The 27185-nt window shown below is 35.4% G+C and overlaps 1 protein-coding gene across 3 annotated transcripts in view; it reads right to left on the minus strand.

The window, feature by feature from the left end:
• Nucleotides 1-23664, minus strand: part of LOC115452039 (proline dehydrogenase 1, mitochondrial) — a 45782-nt gene extending 22118 nt beyond the window's left edge. For all 3 annotated transcript variants that reach the window (XM_037436718.1, XM_037436717.1, XM_037436719.1), the window contains exons 1-3: nucleotides 23291-23664; nucleotides 3957-4078; nucleotides 3455-3541 (exon numbers count right to left, since the gene is read on the minus strand). In XM_037436718.1, coding sequence (XP_037292615.1) covers nucleotides 3455-3541; nucleotides 3957-4078; nucleotides 23291-23494 — 413 coding nt within the window. In that variant the 5' untranslated portion in view covers nucleotides 23495-23664. The remainder of the gene's footprint in view (nucleotides 1-3454; nucleotides 3542-3956; nucleotides 4079-23290) is intronic.
• Between the last annotated feature and the right edge of the window lie 3521 nt (nucleotides 23665-27185).

Raw genomic sequence — 27185 nt, forward strand, 5'->3', positions numbered from 1 at the left:
GACCGTATATTATGCTATAATAACAAGAAAATAACGTTTATTTGGGGCTTTTACAAACTTATACCTACATCTAAACTAAAACCTATAACAAAACAAATATTAAACCATTCAGGATCCTATGAAAATTCACAAAAAAAAATACCGTGCAAATAAAACTTGAGGTAACAATAGAATCTATGGGAAGAGGAATTGATTAAACATCTAACGGGCTAGGAAGCGTGCATCAGAAAATAACCAGGTAACAAATAGGAACACTCATATATATTCAAAGAGTTCTTAGATTATATAGAGCGAACATTGGCAAAATTGTCCTACAAAAATTTTGCGCACATGCGATGATTACTCGATCTACCGTGAAGTAGCAAAACACCTATGTAAATAATTCATAATTTTTCCATTTGTTTTAATGCGCATATTAGTAGATTTTCTGTAAATATATTATTTTTGTAATAATATCTATGAATGCTGTGGCTTCTCACACGGACATTTCAAATAAGACAACCACTTATTACCAATTGTATTAATTTTTTGAATTTCAAATTACGTCCTGATGCTGTAGACCATAACTAACCATACTGTTTAATGTCTTTGTATCTAGTTAATATAATAAATAATATTACATTTCAATGTTTAATGGTGCATTCACGGATTGCCTATACCAGGACCAAAGTTCGATGACAGGCCGCATTTCTACATTACTAACTACGTCACCGACATGTATATCAATATTAATTATAAAAAATGTATAAACCTTTTAAAAAAAAAAAATCCTCGCATGTAGTTTTATGATACTTAAACAGAGCGAGAACTTATAAAATAAATTATAAGTTTCAGGAATAAAAAGAAATCGTCGATTAAACTGTATAAATAACAATAATTTGAAAAACATTTCACAATTTAGCAATCAACATGGCGGAAATACGTGTCCTTAGTTCTTATGGCATCTGTTACGTAACAACATGTGACCGAAGTTACCTAAAGGTTGTTCACAACATTATCACAACAATGCAACCGTGTGCGGCGAAACGCGGCAAATCACGAACCAACACAATCAGTTGCTAACCGAGAGACAAACGTGGAAACTCCGTGAAATATTACAATTTAAATACGACCTCAGTGTTTACGGGCGTATTTTTTTTAAATCATCAATGTAAATGACCACAATATTAAAATTTATTCAGGAAAAAAATCTATTTGAGAGTGGCTTGAAATTATGAATACAAAGATGTCTCTGATTGTATACCAAATTTTGTAATGTAAAATTAAATAAGTAATATCGTGCAACAATTAGTGAATATACGTGGTAAAATTATGATTTCTTATGTTTACGCGAATTTTAAACATGAAAATTAAACTATTTTTCGGATTTTATCGCGGTTTTTAATTTTTTCCCTACGTTTTAAAGACTTTGCAGCCTTCGTGGTCACGGGGGGACTGAGATGTTAGCCATCCGCAAAGTAAAAGTTACAATATCTACCAACATTTTACAATTATACAATTTTTTTGCTGTTGGCGGTCCGATCTACGCAGTATGAGCTCTCGTGGTCAAATTACTTTGCGAATCAAGACTTATAGATTCCTTGGTTTAAAATTTTAGCAAATCCACACATCAACAAGATAAAATGTAAATAAACCGATTATCCTTGAATAGAAAAGCCATTAAAAACACCTTTTTTGCAATTCAAATTCAACCCATTGAGAAAATATTAAATTATTTCGATCAGCCCTGACCTTGATCAGTGTCATGAGCGTGCATTAATAACGTACTATTTTTAACTAGTGTCGATTATACACACACATCTAAAAAAAAACGATTATCAATTCATATTTCAGGAATTAAAAGGTCTCAGATTTGTTACAAATGTTACCAATTCTCAAAAAATACCTTTTTATTTTAACCAACTTAAAAAAAGGAGCAGATTCTCGACTCAACTGTATTTTTTTTATTAATATTCCAAGGTCACTCAATTGGTCTGAATGTTTAGTGCCGGACGACTGTTATTCTAAATGATATATTTTTTACACCAAATAACTCAATACCTCTCAAAGAACCCTATGTTTATTATGCCTTTGACCATCATAAGAGTGTAATATTTTATAAAAACTAAATTTGCACCTAGCAACCAATAAAATAGACGATTTATAAAATGTACAGACCTCCACAATTCTTTAAACTAATAATTTCATATGTTTTGTAATATGGACCACTATTTCATATGTTTGCGCGCATGTTAGAAATATTTTTTTTTTTTTTTATTTTATGGCGGTTTTTATATTATAATTTTCTCCTGGCTTTTCGAAGACTACAGCCTTCATGATTACTAAGCGGAGTAAAGGTTCGCCCGAAAAGTAAAATTTACAATATCTAAATTTTATTTCACCTACATTTTATTCATTACATAGGATTACATATAACTCTCATAAGATATGAGAGATAAATCATTCAAATTTGTTATTATGGAATACTTTGTCACGCTTTATTACTAAAATTAAGCTATGTTTCATACTATTTCATGGGTTTCAATCTATGTGCGTATTAACAGTGTCATTTGGGGAATAAACAAACAGGATCTATGGGTAAAAACATAATATATCCATTTTAGAATGTTAACTTTTGGTTTCTATGCGGGTAAAATACTAGCAAATTATAAATTATACATTATGTCATTACTTTGGATATTGAATTGAATGTATGCGCATGACTCGGAAGTTACTCACTTGAGTAACATTGTTGCTATTTTACCCACAAAGTTACCCAGGTGAGTAACGTCGAAGTCTTTGCTTACATTCAAAAAGTGCCAAAGTTCTTCGATGACTAAATGTATATTATAATATTTGAGACAGTATTGGTTAGTTATTTGGGGATATTTCTAAACATATTGCTGTCGTTAAATCAACGTGCGATGTGTGGAATTGTACATATTTGATGTCTATTATGATATCACTCAAGTACCGTGGGTTTTCTCCTAAAACCGCTGTGGAACCGGGATTCGTGTACCATACCACTGGATGAGTCAAACCGTCCAACGTGGTAACTAACTGGCCTGATTCTGAATTAGGGACGGGTCCAGACCATGCTAAGTCTGAATTCTCCTCTACCGCGAAGTTATCTGATATGCCTACGTGCATAGATTGTCTGGAAAGAGTTGACACTTGCTGAATCTTAGTATTTTAGTAATGAGTGTTAAAATAACGCCAATTTTGCATTTTTTTGCGTCAAAAAAATTTGAATTGGGAACAACTAACTAACTATTTATCCAATAACCAAATGTCTTTTTAAATGCCTTAAGATGTGAAAAATTATTGGCTAGAACCTATGTTCTTAAAAAAAAATTCATTCCATGGTAAAAATCCAAACACAATAGTCATCTCGAATAATGTTAAGAGGTAAGAATTATAAAATGGCAGTACTGGTAGTATTCACCAAAATTTTTGGTGTAACTGCAAGAATTACCTGACTTCGCGTTTCTCCGCCTCCTCCTGCGAGATATCTTCCTCGACGGAGTAGTCCAGGATCGACTTAACGCCGAATGAACGCAGCCTGTGGGAGGAAGCTTAATATTAACCCACTTTTTTTTCTAAGGAAAATGAGGTTTACATACTATCTACGTTTATATAGATGTATCATAATATACTCATGAACCTATTGTCTAAGGCGACGTATCGTAATTTGACATAACTGATTACTCCCTCTGAAGATCCAACCCTGGTGTTTACTGTAGCGAGAGATAATTTACGTATATAAAATTCAAAATGATGGCTCTTAGTACTTCAAAATTATTCTATATTATAACGTTAATAGAGGTCATATTACAATTAAACTTAATGCACTTGTGCTCGAATACTCATAAAATGACTATCTTGTTTATATTTCAACTATTTTTTTTTCGAATAATGTCTTCTTCCTATATTTGACGAGTAATTTGTTTCCTCTAAGTCTATTAAAACTCCATTACCTGTCGATGGTTGGACGGATGGTGTTCTGATCTTCGCCAGCGACGAACTGCCCGTAAAAGGTGGCCTTCATAATTACCTCGAATAACTTCTGGCCAACCACTTGACGGAGCCTCTTCATCAACTGTTGACAAAGTAAACAAGGTATTATTCCTGGATTAAACTCAAATATTCAGATCTTAGTTTTTTGCAACAGAGTGGTTTTTAACACGCACCATTATATGTAAAATAACATATCCATAATTAAAGACTCTTTGAAATTCCTTATCTATATATATAAAAATGAATCCCTATTTCCCTTGGTCACGCCATCACGTATATAATACAGGGCTGATATTATTATTATTATTATTATACGCCATCACGCGTGAACGGCTGGACCGATTTCACTGTTATTTTTTTTTTTGTTGTTCTGTTGTTTTATTGTCATGAGAAGGATCTTATGAAAGAAAAAAAATTAAGGAAGTTGAGCGAAACGTTAAAAAATTTAAGAAAAGTTAATTTCAGCGATTGACAGAATGCGCGCTGCAAATTCATAGTTAAGACGGGACAAAGTCAGTCGAGGCAGCTAGTCTTCTGCCAGATTTTGTAATTCAAAAGAAACATCTTTTGTTCGTCTTACAGAAGTAATAATACAACGAGGTCACATACCGTCAATCATATTTCTCAGTCCTCACTTCCCAGTTTTCTTAACAGAACAGAATTCTAAATATACAATACAATCGTATCACCGTCGTGCCCAAAAATCTAAACAAACATTGTTTCTTACTACGTATTGAACCAAACATTACGTCAATTAGTTTTTGGCTGCGACGACGAAACAAAAAGAAGTCTAAAATAACTCTTCAAACATTTACACATTTTAAGGTGACACGTAATACGTTATGAAAACTGACCAAGATTACATACTTATAAATAAACTTGTGTATTTTAAGGCTCTTATAAAATATTCTTTTCTCTTGCTTTATTAATACACCTTATCCCCGGTCTCATTTAAATATTATCTATCAGTCAAATTTAAGATATCTTCCGTAATTTACTGCATTACTATACATAAATTTAATTATACATATAGTTAAGATCTTGCTCTATGATTACCTATTAGTTCAAAGGGACAATTTGCTATCATGCAAGGAAAAAATAAAATGTACGCATCAAGGCCCTTGGATAACGGTCTGTTAAAAATAAGGCCAACTTACTCGGGACTGCAATTTTTATACATGAATGCGTATTGCGAAAAAGCGAGGCGGCAACTAATCTACGTTAGATTTTTTATCGACGACTCCTGCGATGCGTGACGGATTAGGTCATGATAGTGCGTGATAAGTGAGAAATACTCCTGTTATTATCATAACTGACCTGCCATAACAATATAATCAGGTTTATCAAATGCTTACGCTTCTCTAGTCATCCTACTTATATTATAAATGCGAAAGTTTGTGAGGATGGATGTATGTATGTTTGTTCCTCTTTCACGAAAAAACTACTGAACGGATTTGGATGAAACTTTACAGTAATATTAGTTATACATCAGAACAACACATAGGCTATAATTTATAATGATTTTGTGTAATTTAGTAATAATATAACGATATATCAAGTAAGTCGGAAAAAAATATATCCCAGAAAACTCCTTCACGCGGGCGAAGCCGCGAGCAAAAGCTAGTTGTTATATATTTTTCCTAACACACAAGGGTTATTTTAGACATTGCAACTAGAGTTACTTCAATATGGGACTTAAGAACTGAATATAAGAACGTCGTCGAAGTCATAATTCTTGCTTCTCAAAGTCTTTGTTACTGTTTAAGGACAGGAATAGCAAAACGATCTATTACTCTCGCCAAAGGCGTAAAAAATACGTATTTTGTAACACCTCCCGCCGTGCCCCTAAACAATTAGCGACGCAAATGCATATTTCCATCAAGGCCGGAACAAAAAATCTGACGTTTGAGCCAAAATTTTTGCCAAACGCATCATAATCTTGAGTGTGATCGCGACAAGCGAGCCGACAACGGTAAAATTATGTTTGTCTTCAATTTATATAATAGTAGTTGATATTTTTTAAGATGCTTACCAGATTTTTATTCTAGAGCTACTATTTTTGACCGACTTCAAAAAAGGAGGAGGTAATCAATTCGACGTAAATTTTTTTTTCGTATTATTGTCATTTGACTGCCTGGGTTGTGTAGTATATTGCGCGAATTGATTACCGCTCTGAGGTCCCGGGTCGGGCAACGTTATATTAGATTTTAGTACTCAGTTAGTTCCTTGACACCTACCTCTTATACCAAAATTCAAAGACATAACTTGTTATTTATTTAACGAATTTTAATAATTCTAGTTATATTTTATATTATGTAAATATTTGATAAAAATAAATAACAATAATGAGTCAAAAAACTTATTATTTTGTATCATTTACTATCAGTCGAGTGGCGTGCTGATCTCATGCAGTTGCATAAAAAAAAATCAAGCTGTATTATACAAAAAGGCCATTTTTCTCTGACAGGAAAATAAAGCCATTTTCTAAACGTCAAGCCTGGTAAAACTGGATACATTTTGATCGCCAGTTACACGCTTTCTCGTAACCCAAAAGACTTGTTACAAAGCAAAACCAGTATTTAAACGTATCAATAACATCAAGTGCATCGTACATAGCATTCCGTTCGACTTCCGACAACAAGATTTATTGCAATCAATTTTAAATCTTAAATGGAAACAAATTGGATGCGTTTTCAACCGTACCGCTTTACTTAAATCCTGGCAGTAATCTCCCGTCAAATTGCAATCCCTTGAATTTTTCAGCGTGCGCAACCGTACTGATTAAAATTCTGTTACCACACGTGCAAGGTACAAATTGCTGTGGCAATTTGAAACATGATTCGCATAACCTGTTCTACAGTTTTTTATCATGCTAGGTTCATTGACACCGTACGGCCGTGAGTTTTGCACTGAGGCCTACCTTTTGAAGTGAAAATGTATGTCATGAGATCTAGGGAACTAAACTTTACTTTGTACCGGGTTAAGAGTTTAATTTCAATGAATTTAACGGGGATTTTATTACTATTTAATTAAAAAATCTATAATATCTATGGTCCATGGCAAATGAGACACACGTGATAATTTTAGCCTCCTTAGCGCGGCCAGACATACATTGACACTTCGCTCTTATTTAATCTATAACCGCCTTTATTTTAAATAACAGTAACAACTAACATTGCCTTGAATGAATTAATAGGTAACATAAGTCTATGGTCCTTAGACCTTAACGAACTGACTTTTATTGAAAACACTTAATGTCGAGGCTGTATGGGCTAGAACACTTTGCCTTACCAATAAAAAGGGAAAATTAAAAAAATAGTCTATGATCCAGGCTGTATGGCAGAGAGCCTTTGCCGTCTCCTTAAGGAGTAAATCAAACCAAAACATAAACAATCTATGGTCCACCCACTTTACTGCATGTGACTTTTGTTTTGTGACCACAAATATTTTCATTGAGTACAATATCGTTTCGGCTTACTATAAACATCGCCATTTTCCGCATATGAATCTACGAAATAGCAATGCAATAATCTCATATCAAAAGACAAACTCAACCATAAAAAACCCAACACCTCTAAATAATACAATTTTCCTTCTATTTAATGAATCATCGTAACGATGAAATTCCAAAAGGAGTCACACAACGTTAAATAGTTTTGATTTAAGCAAAAGTATGCTCAACTATCGTCGGACAACTGTTTAAATAAAAACTTATGAATTAGCAGATTGAGTGGCGCGTTTCTTAAATTTAAAGCCATACTTAAATTATTCCAAATTATCATAATTTTACTGGCTATAACAAACGCAAAGGATAAGCACTTCCTATCATAAGGTTTATTAGGAAAGATTTCCAAAAATGTTATAAGTACTAGTGATAAAGGTGACATTTTCAAAAAAGGAACCTGACACAATATATAAGTACTATAAAACCATAGAAAGAAAAAGAATTTATTTCCAAACATGTAGGAACATGCAACTACCCCCTGTTATAAGACCAAAGAGGAAAAAAGTTACAAATGTCAGGTATATTATATGCCTATAGCTAGGTATTATTTGCTAATGACTATATATTTTGTATCCGCCCGAATAACGACCACTGTATACTATCATAATAATATCAGCCCTATATTATACATTGTCCCACTGTTGGACACGGGCCTCCTCTACTACTGAGAGGGATTAGGCCTTAGTCCACCACGCTGACCTAGTGCGGGTTGGTAGGCTTCACACACCCTCGAAAATTCCTAATAGAGAATTTCTCAGGTATGCAGGTTTCCTCACGATGTTTTCCTTCACCGTTAAAGCAAGCAATAATTCACAAAGAATACACACATAATTTTTAGAAAAGTTAGAGGTCTATGCCCTTGGGTTTTGAACCTGCGGACATTCGTCTCGGCAGTCCGTTCCACGCCCAACTAGGCTATCACCGTTATCACCAGTGTTGCCAGGGCCCTTGATTCGTAAGTTACGTTTCGTTTCCTAAAATGTTACATTTTTGCTGCAAAAGTTACATTATTGTTTCTTTTTTTATTTACGCGTTTTTGGGCAAGCATTTCTGTAGCTACGAAACCACGGGGATATAGGAAATGTGCGCGCGCACACTCAAAGCAAAAATCAAGTTTTAATTTATGCTAGATACGTTTCATTTTGATAAGTGTGATATGGAGTGAAATACTTTTTAGACCCGCTAGTTTTAGGTGCGTTGAATAGAAATGCGTTCGTAAACTGTTTACAATAAAAAAATTGTATTACAAATCTCGTTGTTCTCAAAGGTTACGAAAATTGCCTTAAATATAAAAATTACTTACATGTTCCGCGAGGGGGTCAAAAGTAACGAAAAATGTAAGAAATGTAACCTTCTGGCAACACTGGTTATCACTATCACCACTGTATACAAAGTATTAAACCCGAGTCAGTAGTCCATGTAAGTGTGTCGCATTCCGGGTTCAGCCGGTGTATATCCGCTTTAAACAGGCCGGCATAATTGTGTAAAAATACAATTGGCCAGTATACAGGGTCATTTTGACATTGCGTTACTAAATGAAACCACATACTTACTTATCTACTTGAAAATAACAATTTACAATAAGTTACTTGAGCCGTAGATGTAAAATATAAAAGTGTAAATTTCGATCAAAATAAATATTAATAAAAAGTCATTTAAATTTTACGCGCTCTAATGCCACTAATACTACTCTAAGAGAATTGGTCGCTGCGGCAACATCATACATTCAGTCAAAAATACACTCAGGCATACGCCATATTCGAATTAAAGTACAAAATGATCAAAAAATCAGAAAACTAAAAGCAGGACTTTTGGTGAAAATATTCATTATTAATGGATGATTTTTGGTACAATGTCAGCAATGGTGAACACGAGTATGTGGTTTCATTTAATAACGCAATGTCAAAATGACCCTGTATATTTGCCGGCCCATGGTGTAAAACCCGGGCTTGGACAAATCCAGTCGAAACGTGTTATGACCCTGAAACAGCCGGCGCGGCGTGCGCTGTAAACTAACCTATGCGCTTAAAATTTGGTTAACTACATTAAATCGATGTTAACTAACGAACAAACATCACGATGTGGTACTGTGATTGCTTTCGCATTAGATATTTAAAGTTTTATAAACGTTTTTTAAATCGCACTTTTAGTTAGTATCAGTGTTTTTATCCATTTTACAAAAAGGTTTTAGCTTAGTTAGTACCAAGGTTGGGCAGTTTGATTTATTTGTAATAAAAATACTTAAAAATTTAATTTGGAATTGGTATTTCAAATTAGTACTACACGCTGGGGTAATTTGTTTTTAGTATTTCAAATACTTATAGCTTTAAAATTTTGTAAAGAAATTTTATTTTACTAATTAATATTATTAATTAATATATTTACTAAAATATTTTGTATTTGAAATAATACAAAAGCCATAACAGGTTTCACGAAATATTAAAAATTAATTTATGGAAATTAAATAATTATAAAAATAGAAGGAGCGGCAATAGCATTTTTAAATCACCAGTGCGAAACTAACCTCGATTATGGTAGACATTCTCACCTCCTTGTTTGGCCGACCGCCGGTTTTCAATGTATGAACAGATAAGTACTTATAAATACAATATTTGTGTAAATCCGGCTAAAGCTAAATCTGCAACGACATTACAATTCTCATATTTATTTTTAAGTTACGTACTTAAACATATATTTTTTAAAATATATAATATTACAAAGGATTATCTGGTTCTACGGTAAAAATGAAAACGACTCTTATTTAAAAAAAAAACGAATATGTGGAATGTGGATGTCTAAAATCGATGCAGGGGTATTTTAGTCTACCAACTCTCATCCGCAAATCGCGGACGAAAAAACTTATAAAAGCGAGCTCACATTATTAATAATAATAATACTGTCTTGGATATAAAAGATTGCGACATTATATATAGCAGGTGCCCTTTTCTTAATAACTAAACCCCTAGTCGAGCAAGATTCCATACAAAGACCGAATATAATTCCTGCCAACTCTGCAACAGTCCTAGCATCTTACGGGCGCTGTCTTTACCTGTATTTCCCCCATAAATGCAGACAGAGCAGTCCTGGATTTATAAATAGGCTGTATAAGCCGCGGCCTATGGGCGGCAGCCTCTTAGGGGACGGCAGATTTCAGAAGACGCTCACTCGATTTAATTAATTATACGTTTATTTAACTTTAGTGCCTTCAATAATACAAACAAATGGAAAATTATTAAGTATTAGAAATTAACATATATACATACTTAACCCTACCTACATGGGGCGGCAGATATAAAGTGGCCTACACTCATGAAAAATATAAATCCGGCACTAAGACAGAGAGTATCTCCAAAGTGTACATATTCCAACTACATTGAAGTACCTATCTAAAAGAGGCCTCTACATGTTTGAGCTGAAGCCACACGCAAGTCTTTCAAAAGGACCGACCTTCACGCTGTAATTTCGCGCAAGAAAGATACAATGAGAATAATTATTATAATCTATACTATTAAACTGAACAGGGCCCTTATTCTGTATGATAGTGTAAACGCGTAACGCGGCCGTGTCATGTTATCTTCGAGAAAAGTGCGTGGAATGGTATTCTGTAAGTCAAATTTCTATAGTCCTAAACATGATGCGTTGTGTTACGTGCTTGTTACGCACTGTTAAAATAACGTGCGGGATAGAGAATAAGGCCCCAGTTTGTTTGTTTGAACGCGCTAATCTCAGGAACTACTGGTTGAATTGAAAAATTAATTTAGTGTTGGATAGCTCATTTACCAAGGTAAGCTATATAGAAACACGCTATCGTGAATTGAAATGAATTTTTATCTCGGTTTTTAGTTTTGTTTACTATCGGGCTAACGTTTCGATGGTTTTGATTCCGTCGTTGTCCCGGGAAAGACTGAAGTTTGCAATCTCCACAATTTCGGGACTAAAATAAAACTCAAATCCGCGACAAAATCTAAAAAAATGGTTTAATTTGATGTCTGACTTTCGCTTAAATATAAGAAATCATTATGAATACCTACTTAATAAAAAAACAATCTTAAAATTTGAATATATATTCATCAATATATTAACAATAATTAAGCTCTAATTTGGTCCCTAAGTTCATCCACCCAGTTATACTCGATACCTTTTATTTTCCAATCCGTTTTGAATATTTACTTAATAAAATATATTCTTAAACTTTCAATACATAATATATTCTCATCAATATATTAAAAATAATGAAGCCTTAATTTACACCCTAAATTCATCCACCCAGTTCTACTCGATACCTCTTATTTTCCAGTTTGAATAAACGTGTTCACACGCACACTGCACATGAGTGTGTACAGCGCATCACGCCGGTTACGGTGTGGTGGCGACCTTGGACCGTCCCACGGTATCACCACAAACTAACAAGTCAAACAAAAAAACTGACAAATCAAACTAAAAAACTTTGAAGAAACTAACTGGTTTTCTACACTTGCTGTTCACGTGTTACTTTTTTTGGTAGATTTAGGATTTTCAAAACATTATATCGCTAATGAACGATTCCGTAGTTGAATTTCAGCCACGGCTACCAATGTTAACTGAGATCTGCCAGATACGCAGGAGATAATATAGGGTACAAGTGTGTATGCAATACACAGGTGCACTCTCTGTATTCTTCACTCTCATAGTCTAATGACACAACGATCCGACCTGACCCGAAAAGAAATCAGGCACAAAACCAACGGCTTTACGTGCTTTCCGAGGTACGGGTGTATCACACCGCCAACTTCCTGACTGCGAGCTGTGACTGAGTAATTTTCTTAAGATGGAAAAACCCAGACACTAGTATTTTTTGGCGCAACCAGATTCGAATCTAGGTCCTCAGCGCGGTAAATGTACCGCCTACACATTACAACGACGCCACCGAGGCAATCAAAATATCAATAAACGAATAGTAAGAAGTTAGTCACAACAGACCATGAAAAAGGACATGATTAATACACCAGAGGAAATTTGAGTACATTGACGAACTCTTGAAGAAGGGAAATGACGATTGATAAATGATAGGAAAAAGAGAATTTCTGGACTCCTGCAATTTCATGATATGAAACACAATATAGCATCAATATATTTAAGTTTAATCAATGGCAGTGACTCGATCAGGATCCATTAACCATGTAAGGAATGGCGTCTTAATGAATCCTCTACCAGGTAATTTTTATAAACAGCCGTTTTCAATAAACAACCCAATTAGTTTTTACAAACCATCGTTGTAATAGACCAATGAGAATAAAGATTTTTTGACATGCCTAAAATGACTTATTTTAAATGGTTTATTCTCAGCATTGGATCGGAAATTAAGATTGGGATCCTTTGTTGAAAACGGCTTAGACGAAATGAATGCTGTCAAAGGTCTGAGTGGTATAGCTAGTTATTTTTCCCGTTTCGTAACTTATTAGTCTCATCATTAGGAGACGAAAATCTGGTACTAAAGTACGTCATATATTTTTTCACTAATTTACCAACCATGACTTGAGAAGGCATCGATCTTTTGATAAGGCAACCTTATTAAGTACAATGAGTGTTACCTACTCTTTTCATTATAATTGTATATTTTATTTGCCCGCGTGAAAGAATTTTCCAGGATAAAATTCCAGCTATCAACTTTCTCGACGGGACGGACGACTTATAGCGGGACTTTTATCCCGAAAAACTACTTCAAAAGCAAAAGCTAGTATTATATAAAAAAAATGTTATTTTGATTAAACGTTGTTTTTATCCAGAGAATGATCTTATTTGTCAATTGCCTGATATACTATAACTAACCACTAAGTAAACTGTCATCAAAACAACAGTTATTTACTTACTTAAAGATACAACTTAGTTACTTAAAAATACAAATATATTTATAACTGACTTTAAAAAAAGGAGAAGATGCACAATTGGACGTGCATTTTTCGTGTTTATTACCTCTGAACTTTTTTGGTAAACTATTTTTTATTATTTTAAAGAATATTCCAGATTAGTCCCAAAGATTTTATTTAAAATCGGCTCAGTAGTCTCATTTTTTAACTAAAATAACTGACTAACTCAGTAGCGGCATTGTCCAGAGACGGGTCCGGCAAATTCGGATACACTCTCGACTCTCCGGCACAGTTTCACGTACGCAGAAGCAGGTCACCACAGGTTTTAGTAGGTATGACGGCCTAAAACTGGTAGGGAGCCGACCCAGAGGGCATTGCGATGACATCTGGGTTGCAGTTGCGGAGGTTGAAATTTTTCAAAAGGTAACTCGAGGCGAAAAAAATGGCTTCGTTAAGGTATCGCGGTCAATTTAACAGAAAACATAAACCAAGACAAACGTAAATGAACCTAAAAGGGAAGCCGGTAGAAATCGGATTGTATGGACGCTTCGCCACTGCTGGGTTGGATAGACATGACCATTCTTCCACTCCCTAGGTTCAAGAATGGCATCCAGAACATGATTTTTTACACAAAAATGTCGTTCCATTAAACAAAATTGGGGATTTTGCTTTCCTGTGACTGTGTGATGAGTTTGATTGAGTCTTCTTCTTATATATATAAATGGCAAACTAATTAGGAACACTTCATAATAGAAGCTAAATGTTTTTAAGATGTGCAACTTTTTTACTGTGAGATTTCATTCTTATGCCAATGTAGGCTTACAAGTAGAGGAATGGCCTGTTTATGTCAATAGTAAATAATGGACAAACCGTATAATACTTATTTTGTAGTTACTAAAACATAACTACACAAGCATAATATTTATTATACACTATCAAACATGCTAATTGGATCAGCAAGCTGTTAATAAAGTATCACCTCACGACAAGACAAAATGTTCCTTGTTATATAACTCTAGACACGCGACAATAAAGTTGATTGAGTATTTAAGTGTAGATCAAAAAGATACTCATCCGGGCTATAAAAGATCCGAAGAAAACCTCTGTGTTTCACAATGTGTTAAATATCGACTACCATTATTTTTATATCTTAGAAAAGTCGCCATTTGATTTATAATAATAATAAAAACATTTATTGCACACAACACGCCAAGAATATCTCACAGGAGAAAAGGACAAGAAAACATAAAAGGGAACATTAAAACAACCTAAAATATTATAACATGCAACAAACACAAGATGAAAAATACTCTTTTAAACTCAGTACCAATAAACAACTAACTTTGAGTTTCTTTGGCGGTATTTTTCATTCTAAGATATAATACTTAATAATAAATCATTTTATTTCGGACGACAGAGATCTTTATCATAATATTAAGAATCAATAATCATAAGGCATGACTAGCAACTAGCTGTATACCGGTTAAAACATGTGTATCAGGCTTTAACTTTAGATAAACTGCATTTAAAATTCGAATTAATATAATATAATATCAGCCCTGTATTATATACTGTCCCACTGTTGGGCACGGGCCTTCTCTACTACTGAGAGGGATTAGGCCTTAGTCCACCACGCTGGCCTAGTGCGAATTGGTAGACTTAAAACACCTTCGAAATTCCTATAGAGAACTTATCAGATGTGCAGGTTTCCTCACGATATTTTCCTTCACCGTTAAAGCACGCGATAATTTACAAAGAATACACACATCATTTTAGAAAAGTCAGAGGTGTGTGCCCTCGGGATTCGCGGACATTCGTCTCGGCAGTCCGTTCCACAACCAACTAGGCTATCGCCGCTATGTAACTTCATATATCTGTATTAAATATAAAAAAAATTGTTTGTCTGCGTCTGTCACACGTCTGGCGAAGTCATAAGACTAGATAATACGTACAAAATAAAATGACGAAACATATTTGTCAATGGAAAAACACAAGTTTAGCTAGTATTAAATAGTGGAAATCCTTTTTATGCGACTGTTACTAACGTCGGACTTCCTCGGTGGCGTAGTTGTGTGGCACGACTACAGTGCTGAGATCTCGGGTTCGATTCCCGATGGAATGGGTGGGATGCGTTGGTACGGCTGTTTGTGTGCGTATTAAAAGAGCAAGTCACTCGTCTACAACTACCCACAAGCAGCAGTAACCACCCAGAACTATAAATTACAAAATATTGCCAAACTTACAACCTATTGCTTAAATTTAATATCATAGGCGATGACAATTTGTGTATCTAATACCGAATTTATTATAATCCACATTCAACTAAGCTATTATTGAAAATTAGCTTTTGCCTGCGGCTCCGCTCGTGTTAAATTTATAAATATTTTCCAGAGATGAAAAATAGCCCACAGCATTGAAGAGTAATGTAACTTACTATTACTCAAAAAAATGTCAAAATCGGTTAATCCTGAGATTTGAACGTTAAAACAAACAAACAATTTCTTCAGCTTTATATATTAGTACAGATATAATAGTTTTTTTCTTTTAAATACAACGAATATTGTATGTAAATAACCCATATATTTAATCAATACCTGTTGCCAACGACTTTAATCGCATGAATCCGTATATTAACCGTCGAGACGTCATAATTGGTATTATTTTAATTCACTCCACAGTACGTAGTGAACGTCTGAGCTGTAGTCGAAACTGAACCGGCTTGACTGCGTTTAAATACCAAAAATGACTGAATCGGCTTTACTGGGTTTAAATACCAAGTACTGAATCGGCTCCACTGCTTTTAAATACCAAAAATGACTGAATCGGCCTTACTGGGTTTAAAAACCAAGTAAGTACTGAATCGGCTCCACTGCTTTTGAATACTGAAAATGACTGAATCGGCTTCACTGAGTTTAAATACCAAATGCTTGAATCGGCTTCACTGCTTTTAAATACCAAAAGCGACAATCGGATGGACTGTATTTTTACCAAAGGCATTCAGAAACCTAGTGCGAAAAAGCAACTTTGAGAATTCATTTCGTTAATCACTCGATCCAAATTAAACTCATTCTGTATCGATATAAAACCTACATTCCGAAATTTCATTACCTAAAAATAAAGGCAACAAAAAAAAGAGGAATCAGTCGAGCCGTTCCCAAGCGATGCTCTTTCATGCAGATGGCAACTGATTTTTATTTATATAAATATAGATAGTTACTGTATATTACCCATGAAATTTCTAGAAACCGATACTGCACTTCTAATCCTATAATGACGCAATTAACTCGAACGTGGCATCATTCGACATTCTACAAAAGAAAAAATACTTCGTATCTACATATTGACATTAGAATTTATATAGCCGCCGAAAATCACAATCATGCTCTGCCAGCGTGATTGCCTCTACGATTTCAACGGAGCTATATTTAAATGCTAAATTCAGGTATAAAAAATTTACAGTAGTAATATTTTGTTTTAGTGAGAATGAAAGTGGTTTTCGTTTTAACTCTGTCTGAACAAAATACTTATTTAACTGTTATACACAGCTTTTAGCCAAAAAAACTTCTGGATAACAAATCAGGCAATACTTAGGAGGGGGTTTTCTATCAACCTAGTTCTCCAAAGGTGCAAAGGCCCCAGAAGGTTTTTTTTTTATTTATTTTTTAGTGCTGCGAATGACGAGAAGAGCTGGCCATTCGCCTAATGGTAAGCGATAAGACCGCCCATAAACATTCGAAACACCATCCAACTGAATTTCAAAGTATCGTTTGGTATTCCACTGCGGTCGCTATCCTGAGACACGAGATGTTAAGTCTCATTATATCCAGTAGTTACACTGGCTACATTGTCCTTCAAACCGGAACACAACAGTGACTACACATTGCTACTTGGTGGCCGAAATAGACATTGCGGTGATACCTACCCAGGCGGACTCTTGTGAGAGACCAGTAAAAGGATGGCTAATAATCAGATACGCAAGGCATAAACTCTAACACAAATTTTTAAATCCTAGTAAAAATTAAGTCATCTCGCTCCTATCTCCTTTCACGGATCCGTATCATTCTCAATTCGTCTGTGACCCACAAGTTGTTTGTCGACCTTAAAGAAAACGGATTAGACTAAACACGCGTCCTTTGCCATGTAAAATGTTACTTCATATAATTTGAGTAAATAAATACCTTACAATGAACATACTATAAACTATACTGTTTGTTATTGTCTATCGTAAGTCTAGCTACGAGTTTACTTGTGTTAAGTAAGAGTAAATTCCAGCGCAATTTCTATTACTACTGCCAAGCAACAACTTGTAGTCATTGTTATGCTCCGGTTTGAATGTTGAGATGGTTTAAATACTAAGAGTAAAGGGGCTAACAGTGAAGGTGGAGCAATTTGTATGCTCAAATTGTAGGTGGTGTCAAAACAGGGTATTTATCGTCATGTTCGCAACTTGCTGGCCAAATAAACACCTATTGTCAAGTGATTTGTATTCTTAAATTCTACGTGTTTTGAAGTCATGGCGCTCATCATCAGGCTAGGGACTTGCTGGTCAAGTGGTTAGGTTTAAAAAGAACCTATTAATTTCATTCGCGAATAAAATAAAAAACAAAGTCTACGCCAATCGGTCATTGCCAACGTAAGTGGATTGGGGTAATTCATGTACGCAACGCAATTGTAATGATAAGATCTTATCTCGGTTGAATGTGTACTAACATTCAAGAGCACGTTAGGGAATTTATGATAATTATCTACGATGCGTCACGTTTAAAATTGCTATCAATCCGAATTTCCCATGATATTGTGAAGTTAAAGTGTCTGGAAATTCATTTCCCGGTTTTCCCCATTTCATTTGAGTCCAGAATAACAAATTTCCCGACGTCTTTGAAAATTGTATTCACCAATTTCATTTTGTTATTTACTTTCTCTTTTTCTGATTTTCATGGCATCGGTAGGAATAATGCAAATATTTTATACCATTTTTAAATCTATTTTTATAAACGCGAAAATACGACCAACTAGAACCAGATTGCTAGAGAAATTGAAACGTGTCAACCTTTGAAAAGGCTTCTTTTCGAAGGTCCTTAAACTGTAACAATCTAAGACCTAATCATAAATTTAACCACACGTTATTTTTTTATCTGACGGATAATTACATTTTATCTAATAAAGTCTAACATTTTATATTAAGGCCTCAGGACGAGGTCGCGTCAGTAAGTCTTAATGCTGTTTACTTTTTCGGCCTTTGCCTATCTTTGGTATACAAGACATATCCCTGACCCTTAAAAACATTTGTAATTTGACATTGCTAGCCCACTGTATGACAAGGGCTTTCCTTCTTTTTAATGGGGTTTGGGATTTTAATTCCACTATATTTCATATTGGCCCATTGCAGGTTTGCCTTACTTGTTAGACGCTAAAGTTATATTGGAGCCCAAAACATGTTATTTATACTTACTATCCATTTAAGAAATGGTACCTATCTTACTAATTCTTATAACAAAGCACGTCAACAAAACATTATTAATTTGCTTGTTTACAATCATGACAATGTTTACTTTAAAAAAAAATTATACTGGCTAATACTAATACTAATTTATAATACTGACACGGAAAAGTGACCGCACTGCACCTGTTAATAAGTGGAGTGGGGTCCAATAGAATGTCGACTGACGAGACACGATTACCCCTTGACAGTCCGCACTATTATGCCGGCTTTATTATACTGGCACAACAAAGTAATCCCTCTGCACCTGATGGTAAGTGGAGTGGGGTCCAATAGAATGTCGACTGACGAGACACGATTACCCCTTGACAGTCCGTACTATTATGCCGGCCTGTTGGTACCGGATATACGCAAGCTGATCTCGGAACGCGACACACTTCGTGAGCCACTATGGCGGGTTTTAACATCTTGTGTACAGTGGTCGCGATCCAGGCAGATATAAAATATATCCTACCACCAGCAAAAATACCAATGATATGTTGAGTACGTCAGGCATTACCAAAAGAAAACAATACAAGACGTAACCATCAGTACTTTACAATACGTTAAATAATTGCTACTTGAAAACCTGTTCAGTGTCGAATGAATCATCTTCGAGGTTACGCAACGACATTGTTCGCGGCTAGTGACAAAAGTGGGATTAACTGCTTAAGATGTGGAGAAAAATATGTCTGAAGATACCTAATGAGAGATAGGTGTATAGGAGTTAATAGCTGAGACCAAGCTTCCTTATTCTTCTGATAGTAATAAATCAATAACAACTAAGTAATAGATGCTATGGGTACCTACTGAGTTGTTCATAATCATTCCAATAAATAAGGTATCAGTAAGTTATTCAAGCTAGTTTTTTTTTTATCACAGCTTGGCCAGTCTTAGTCAACTGCCTATCAAAATCCATTTCATCAGCAAAACAAATACTTATTCTTAAAGATGGTCTGCAGTTAAAATTTCTTTCATATTACATGGGTCAAATGACCGGTTTGTTTGGACTGACTGGATTTTATAGTCATAACCAGGAAGGCTTTATGCGAAGGCGCGGCTTTGTATCTACGGGCCATTTTATTATTGAATTGAATGAGGTGACGAGTTCGTCTCTCACCTGATATTATATTCCACGCCTACGACCTACCCAACCAAATAGCTAATCAAAGTAATAAAAAAAATTATCGCAGCGGACAGCTTTTGTTTCTATTTGACATAAGATTCGTAATGCCCAGCGCTGACACGGACAATAATCTTTTAATTAAAGTGCCTGGACAGTTTTAAGAGCAGAAGAAGTCGTGGAACTAAATTTTATTTCCCATTAAATAATATTTTTACAAAATAAGGTTTTGGTCCCCTGATACCCAAACTAGGTTAACTTGTATTTTGGGTGACAGTGTTCCTCCACAAGTATAAGCTTAAGTAAATAACACAATTTGGGATTCATATCTATATAAATAACAGTAATAGGTAAGGATTATTTTACATGTTTCAAACTATTTAATTTGCTATGAAATTCCTATCATCATCATCATCATCAGTTCTGTATTATATTCTGTCCCACTGTTGGGCACGGGCCACCTCTACTACTGAGAGGGATTAGGCCTTAGTCCACCACGCTGCCCTAGTGCGGATTGGTAGACTTCACACACCCTCGAAATTCCTATAGAGAATTTCTCAGGTATGCAGGTTTCCTCACGATGTTTTCCTCCACCGTTAAAGCAAGCGATAATTCACAAAGAATACACACATATTTTTTCAGAAAAGTCAGAAATGTGTGCCTTTGGGATTTGAACTTGCGGATATTCGTCTCGGCAGTCCGTTCCACAACCAACTAGGCTATCGCGCTTATGGAATTCCTATATTGTGGTGTTATTCCTAATCCAGACAGAATCGCATACGTTAGCTAAAACATTGAGACATGTCAATGAATTGAATTTGTATTTAATCAGAATTATCGTGGAATTGTTTTATAAAGCCCGTGCATAACAAATAACCTTGAAACTAGTCTTTGCGAGTTCAATTACCCTGTTTATAACGATTACTTGAAATTACTTGGTGGCGTAATTGCATTGCGAGCGCGGTACACTGTTCAGAGGTCCTACGTTTGGATCCTGGGTCGGGCAAAGTGATATTGGGTTTTTCTGGTCAGTATCAGCTATTTTGGAATATGTGCCCGATATTGGCTTAGGCTAGGCATAGGCTTGCGCCAGTCACATCAAGCTAAACGTGGGTGCCCTGGTTGCAGCCCTGCCTACCCCTTCGGTGATAAAGGCGCGTAGTGTGTTTATTTACTTGAAATTAAACAAACAAACATTTACAGATCACTCATAACGCTATAAAATAAATATAATCAAATGGGGTAGATTTATATTTAGAAAATGGGCATGTAACTTCTTTTGAGGTTCATACAAAGATGAATGGATCATTTAGAAGTCTTATTACTGTACATTACGAGAGAGACATCAATAATAAGCATTTATTTATTTTTGACGAATAAAATCAAGATGTGGAACGGATTCGGTCGCCTAATGAAAATGTATGTATTATTAATTTATATTTGGTCTACTGCGAAATGGGCCTGGAGCCTAGTGCAGTGGCCGCCGTGAACTGACATAATAATAAAATTGTTTTATCTCTGATAAATTAAATAAAAAAATAATAATAACTAAGTACCTAAACATACCTTCGTAGAATAGAATGTTCAATGATAGCAAAATATAAACAGAATGAGCTGCTCAGCGCAGCATGCTAAGCATCATATGCGCTAAAATCCTGATATCGAATTTGCTACTTATATTACACAAAATCATTATAAATTGTAGCCTATGTATTACTTTGATGTTTAACCAATATTAATGTAAAGTTTCATCCAAATCTGTTCAATAGTTTTTTCGTGAGAGGAACAGACATACATACATACTTCCATCCTCACAAACTTTCGCATTTGTAGTATTAGTAGGACTATAGAGACGAGGACCTATTTAAAATTATTATTATCGCATACTGATTTAAGAAAAAAATATGAACTATGTAAGAAATCTAATAGATCAACATAACTAAGCAATAAAAACCATTTAATTAATTCGCTGAAAAAAATGAGTACCATAATAAGAATTAACTCTATTTGCATTATTTATAAGGCTAACTTGTTTTTTGTTAGATTAGCACGCTCAAATGGTAGGATTTCGCGTGATAGTCTCCTTTGACTCTAACAGTCGGTAACTATGTAAATGAATCATAAAATATTGGTTTAGGCACGAAAAATGCAACCTACAGTTCATCATGAGAATCTAGATTTTATAAAGAAAACTAGTCTAGACATTTTGTTTTAATATTTTTATTTGTTGTAAAAAGTTTTTCTTAGCACTTAAATAATCCGATTTAGAATTTAATCTCATTCAATATTAATTATATAAGTTCTTATTATACATCAGGAATATTTTTACACAATTGTTTCTTTAAAACAAATTTACATTTACATATCTGTGTTTACAATTCCACCGTTTTCCTTGTCTGACTTCAGTTTATTTGAAATATTCACCTTCCAACCATCGCAATTACTCATTAACCTTTTATCAACTTTAATTTCCTTTATTTTTACCATCCATTTATAATAAAAGTCAGCGAGCATATTACAACTCACTTATACTTGTATAAAACATAATTAAATTATCTTCTTTTTATAAGAATCGTGATGAATAAAAAGCTAGTATTAAGTACACCGAATGGTGTTGGAAAAAACAGCATTGCTAGCCGCTCGTAAAATGTTATCAGCCAGCAATAAAAACTCATCCAAAGCCTTACGAGGCGAGGTGTTCGCGACGTGTAACTTGTGTGACGACTGGCCGATGCATTCGTACCATTAGTCACATAAATGTTAGTGCTCTCTAAAACATCTAGAATTTTCTAATTCATCCTTATAAGTTTGATAGAACTCGAAATTATGAATGAAATATCAACGTCAAATTAACAGAGCGTAAATGCTAGAATTGAAACAAGATTTATAAAAGCATTTCGCTGTACAATAACTGTTTACCTAATTTACGATTCTATAATCTTACATAACTCTTTCCATGAACGTAAAAAACTCGATAATACAGACTGCAGTTATGCATAATTCATGCTACGCGAAGGCTCCGTTGCAATTTCCTCCAGTCTGGACTCCAGTCTGGCGGCGGTCGGGGTACCGACGCACGCATGCGCACACCACCGCCCGGCCATTCATTCCCGTTAGGTAACCCGTCGTCTGCCCACCTTAACACGATCATGCCACCCTAGACAAAATCGATACCGACCGGCAGCCATAGCAACTCCGCAACGTAAAAAAAAAACCGTAAAAAAATCCTCAAACCCACAATTCGTTCCGAACGCGTTCGAAGGACACGCAGTGGCGAATTTCAAGCTATTTCCGAACCGGCGTGGTAAACATTGGTGTGCGGACGGTTACGTAAGACTCACCATGTCGTTGTTCTCCACCATCCAGTTGACGGAGCATATCTGGTAGACGAAGTACGCCCGCACCAGCTCGCTCGTCTTCTTGCTCTTGAAAGCATCTTTAGGACTGTTGAAGGTTAGGTCGAGATCGTCGCGGGTCTGTGTCGCGTAAGTAACCACTCGTACGTTCCGGGGCGCGTTCACGGCCAGCCGTCTGATCAGAGCCATGTTCGGAGCTCTGCGAATTCACAAGTCACACGCGCCCGTCGCCTCCGACTGACAACTGACAACTGACACTGACGTCCGCTCGATACCGAGTCGAGTGCGCACGCAGCCGGTCCAATTTTAAATCCACCGGAGCGTCGTGGAGGTGTGTCGTGGTCGGCTCGCGGCGATTGGACGACTGGTGCCGGTTGTAGCGCCGCGCGCTGACACAGGAGCACTCGCGGACACACGCGAGTGCGCGCGAGAAATGCGACGTAGGAAACAAGGGTTCGGAGCAGGTGGCCATCACATTCACCGCGAACCGGTCCTTCACTGCACAACTAACGAGAACGTTTTGTAAGGAACTGTGCGCCGCGGCTCGGCACCACGTGGGAAACCGATGTCCTGCAAAAATGAAAATGTTTTACGTAACTACTTGCGGGTTGTTACGTAAACGTTGGTTAGGGTTCAAAAGCCGGGTGTGACCTAGAAACGGTTCAAGCCGAGTTCGCCGCGGCCAATATTTCGTAGGCACTTCTCCAGGGTCTTGAAAACACATTTGAACTTACCTATACAATGGCCTTTAAAGGTTATTTATATGACACATGTATGTAATGAATTAGAATGGGAAAAAAATTAAGATTTTTTGACGATATTTATATCAGAAAAAATAATGAAGCAATAACGAAATAAAATAATTTATTTTTACTAATTTAACAAGAACAAAAGCGTATAGTAAACGGATAACACAAAAAAGTACAACGTAGGTGTATACCTACGTACAACGTACTCTATACACGCATTATAGCAGAGGTTCCCAAACTTTTTACTCATAGACTCCTTTCAAAATTTTGATGATTCCATTATGGTTTAACTCGGCCATGCACAACCTGCGCCCCGCCGGACATTTGAAATTTTATAATTAAATAGAATAAACATTTTGTACCTTTCTGTGTAAGCTATTTTAGTTATTCCTATACAACCCATCGAACTACTTTGCCTTTGTTAAGTTGAATAATAGTAAATAATATCTATAGTCAGAGGGCCCATTCCATCTACCGGGGCTTATCCGTCTTTTTGCAATTACAGGCGTTCTAATCGAATAATAGCTTCGACAGCAGCTTCTGAAAGAGTCAAAACCCCTTATTGACCTATGCAGCTATTAAAACTGTCCTTCGATTACAATGCCCGTAATTGCAAAAACGCTGATTAGCCCTCGTTATCAGAACACAGCCCCATGACTTTTCCTTTAATAATTTTCATTAACACATTCGAAAACAGAAATCATGTTGCAAGACAATTAATGAAAAATATTGTTTATTATTAATTCCGTAACCACTTATAAAACTTGCCACAAGCATGGCAGTCACAAGAAGCGGTCTACATAGCATTCAAAATACAGGTGAATGCGCGGTAAAAGCTATTGTTAAGTCTTGCTAAAGCATATTTTCTTTGAAACGCGCTAAGTGCTCAGATGGGCATGTGAAGACGCCATAATACTAAAATTTACTAAAAAACGCCATAATACTAAAAAAACTAGTGGCAAGGCACGAAATTTTCTGTAAAGAAAACCGCGTCCACAACATATACCTAGGTACTAATATTTGCATAAAAACGGTTTGCAAATCGTTGTAATGATAATGAAAGGGAAGATCACAGGAATCAGGCTATATGGATCCTTCGCCGCTGCAATGTTATTCAACGCCACTACAAACAAAAAAAAAAATTATATTTATATAATGATTTCTTAAGTTTACGCGAATGTTAGACATTTAATTTAAACTATTTTACGAATTTTATCGCAGTTTTAGTGTTTTACTTTTCTCCCGACGTTTCGAAGACTTTGCAGCCTTCATGGTCACGGGGGGGACTGAGTAAAATAGTTTAATTTAAATTTATATTTATATTTTATATTTCAGTGCCTAATTTAAATTGAACATTGTTATCGTAAATTTGTTTTGGAAACTTTCATTGCTTATACAAGCAGTTAGAGAAGGCGAGAGTAACGTTTATTTCATGTTTTTTTAATAATAGCAGCGCATAAGGCCAGCATATTTTGGGTTCGCTAGGGCAGCAAGAATCTACGCAACGCTATTGCAATTCATAGATATATCGCAACAACGACGGAACACCAATAGATATTAGTAATTTTGTTACGATTTTAATAAATAAAATACTAATTATAAATATCTGTCGGTATAATTAATATGTGAATAGACTCACAGGCCATTTTCCTGTGAGTTTCGTGAACAATACGTGAAGAATAAATACCCAATTAGTGTGATAAATAACCAAAACTTACGCAATTAGGTTATTTTTAATTAACTGTATTATCCTCTATGCTACAGATTTCCCCTTTTTTTCGTTTCGTGAATAAAGTACCTTATTACTACGCCGTAGTAATAAGGTACTTTATTATACTGTCTCCTGTTGTAGGGTGCTCAGAAGCCCCCACGCATCGAAGGACGTCCTCGGTGTCAGTAGCAGCAATCGGCCTACGTTCCACGCTGCCGTCCATCTTGGTGGTCACAGCAATGTATAATCCACTGGCCGACAGCACCATGCCGCCCGCCTGCGACCCTCTGATGGCCCCTATTAGTAGCCTATTACGACGGGCAGGGGATACCGTGGTGGAATTCTCCAAACGTCCCCATTACACAGGGGAAACAGTTTTTTTCCTGCATTCATACGCATGTAAAAAATTTTAATTGATAACATTACCAAATCAAAAAATTACATTGTTCTAGCCATTACTACGTAGGTACGTGGAAAGGTGCTAGGTACTCGGCACGTTGCAATAAGTTCCTACAGCAGGGATGGCGAACCATTGGCACAGATGCCAGTGGTGTCTCGTGACAAAATAATTTGAGACGCGAATAATATGCTAAATAAAAACATAATTAGGTCGGAAAAAAGTCGCTGAAAGGGCCACTTGGATAGTTAAAACCAGTCTTGGATGGCATGTTACATGCTATATTTTATTTTTTTTATAAATAATGACACGTTATCCCTAAAAGGTTCGCCATCCCTGTCGTACAGTAGGTATACACATATACATATTATATTAAAAGCAGTACACCTTTATGTCTAGAGCATACACAATCCTGATAGATTGTCGATCAGTAAGAAATCTTTCGATGGCCGCCAGAATTTTGCCGGCTTATACTGTACAGTCAGCAACAAAAGTAGCTAAAAAATTGAAATTTTTGATTTACTCTTAATAGCTGACCACATATATTTTAAATAATTGTAATAAAAAAAATCACCAAGCCAACCATGGAAATTTAAAAAGTAAAAAACATGTTAACATAATATGATTAACCACATTCTACGTAAAATACTGTAATCTAAATCTGTATAAATTCGTGACTCAATAATGAAAATTAAATTATAAATAAAATTTAATAATAAATTCCCTGATGATATAACGTAATTCCCATCTCGACTTGCTACACTTGAAAAACTATGAATGAGTCTTATTTCCGTGTGTAATCAGTAATTCCCTAAAATGTGACATCTAAAAAGCTCTTGAGAAAGTACTTATTGAAATGATAAATTAAATACGTTAAGTGTTTAAAATAGTCATGGGTATTTACTAAGTATCAAATACGCTGCAATCAATAGTTCTCTGTGCTTAGAATTATAGTCACTAATTTATAAATAATTATAAGGTTTTCCAGCAAACTTAACACTTCGATTATAATAATTTAAATGT

The sequence above is a fragment of the Manduca sexta genome, chromosome 9 (genome assembly GCF_014839805.1).
Source record: "Manduca sexta isolate Smith_Timp_Sample1 chromosome 9, JHU_Msex_v1.0, whole genome shotgun sequence".
Taxonomy (NCBI): Eukaryota; Metazoa; Arthropoda; class Insecta; order Lepidoptera; family Sphingidae; genus Manduca; species Manduca sexta.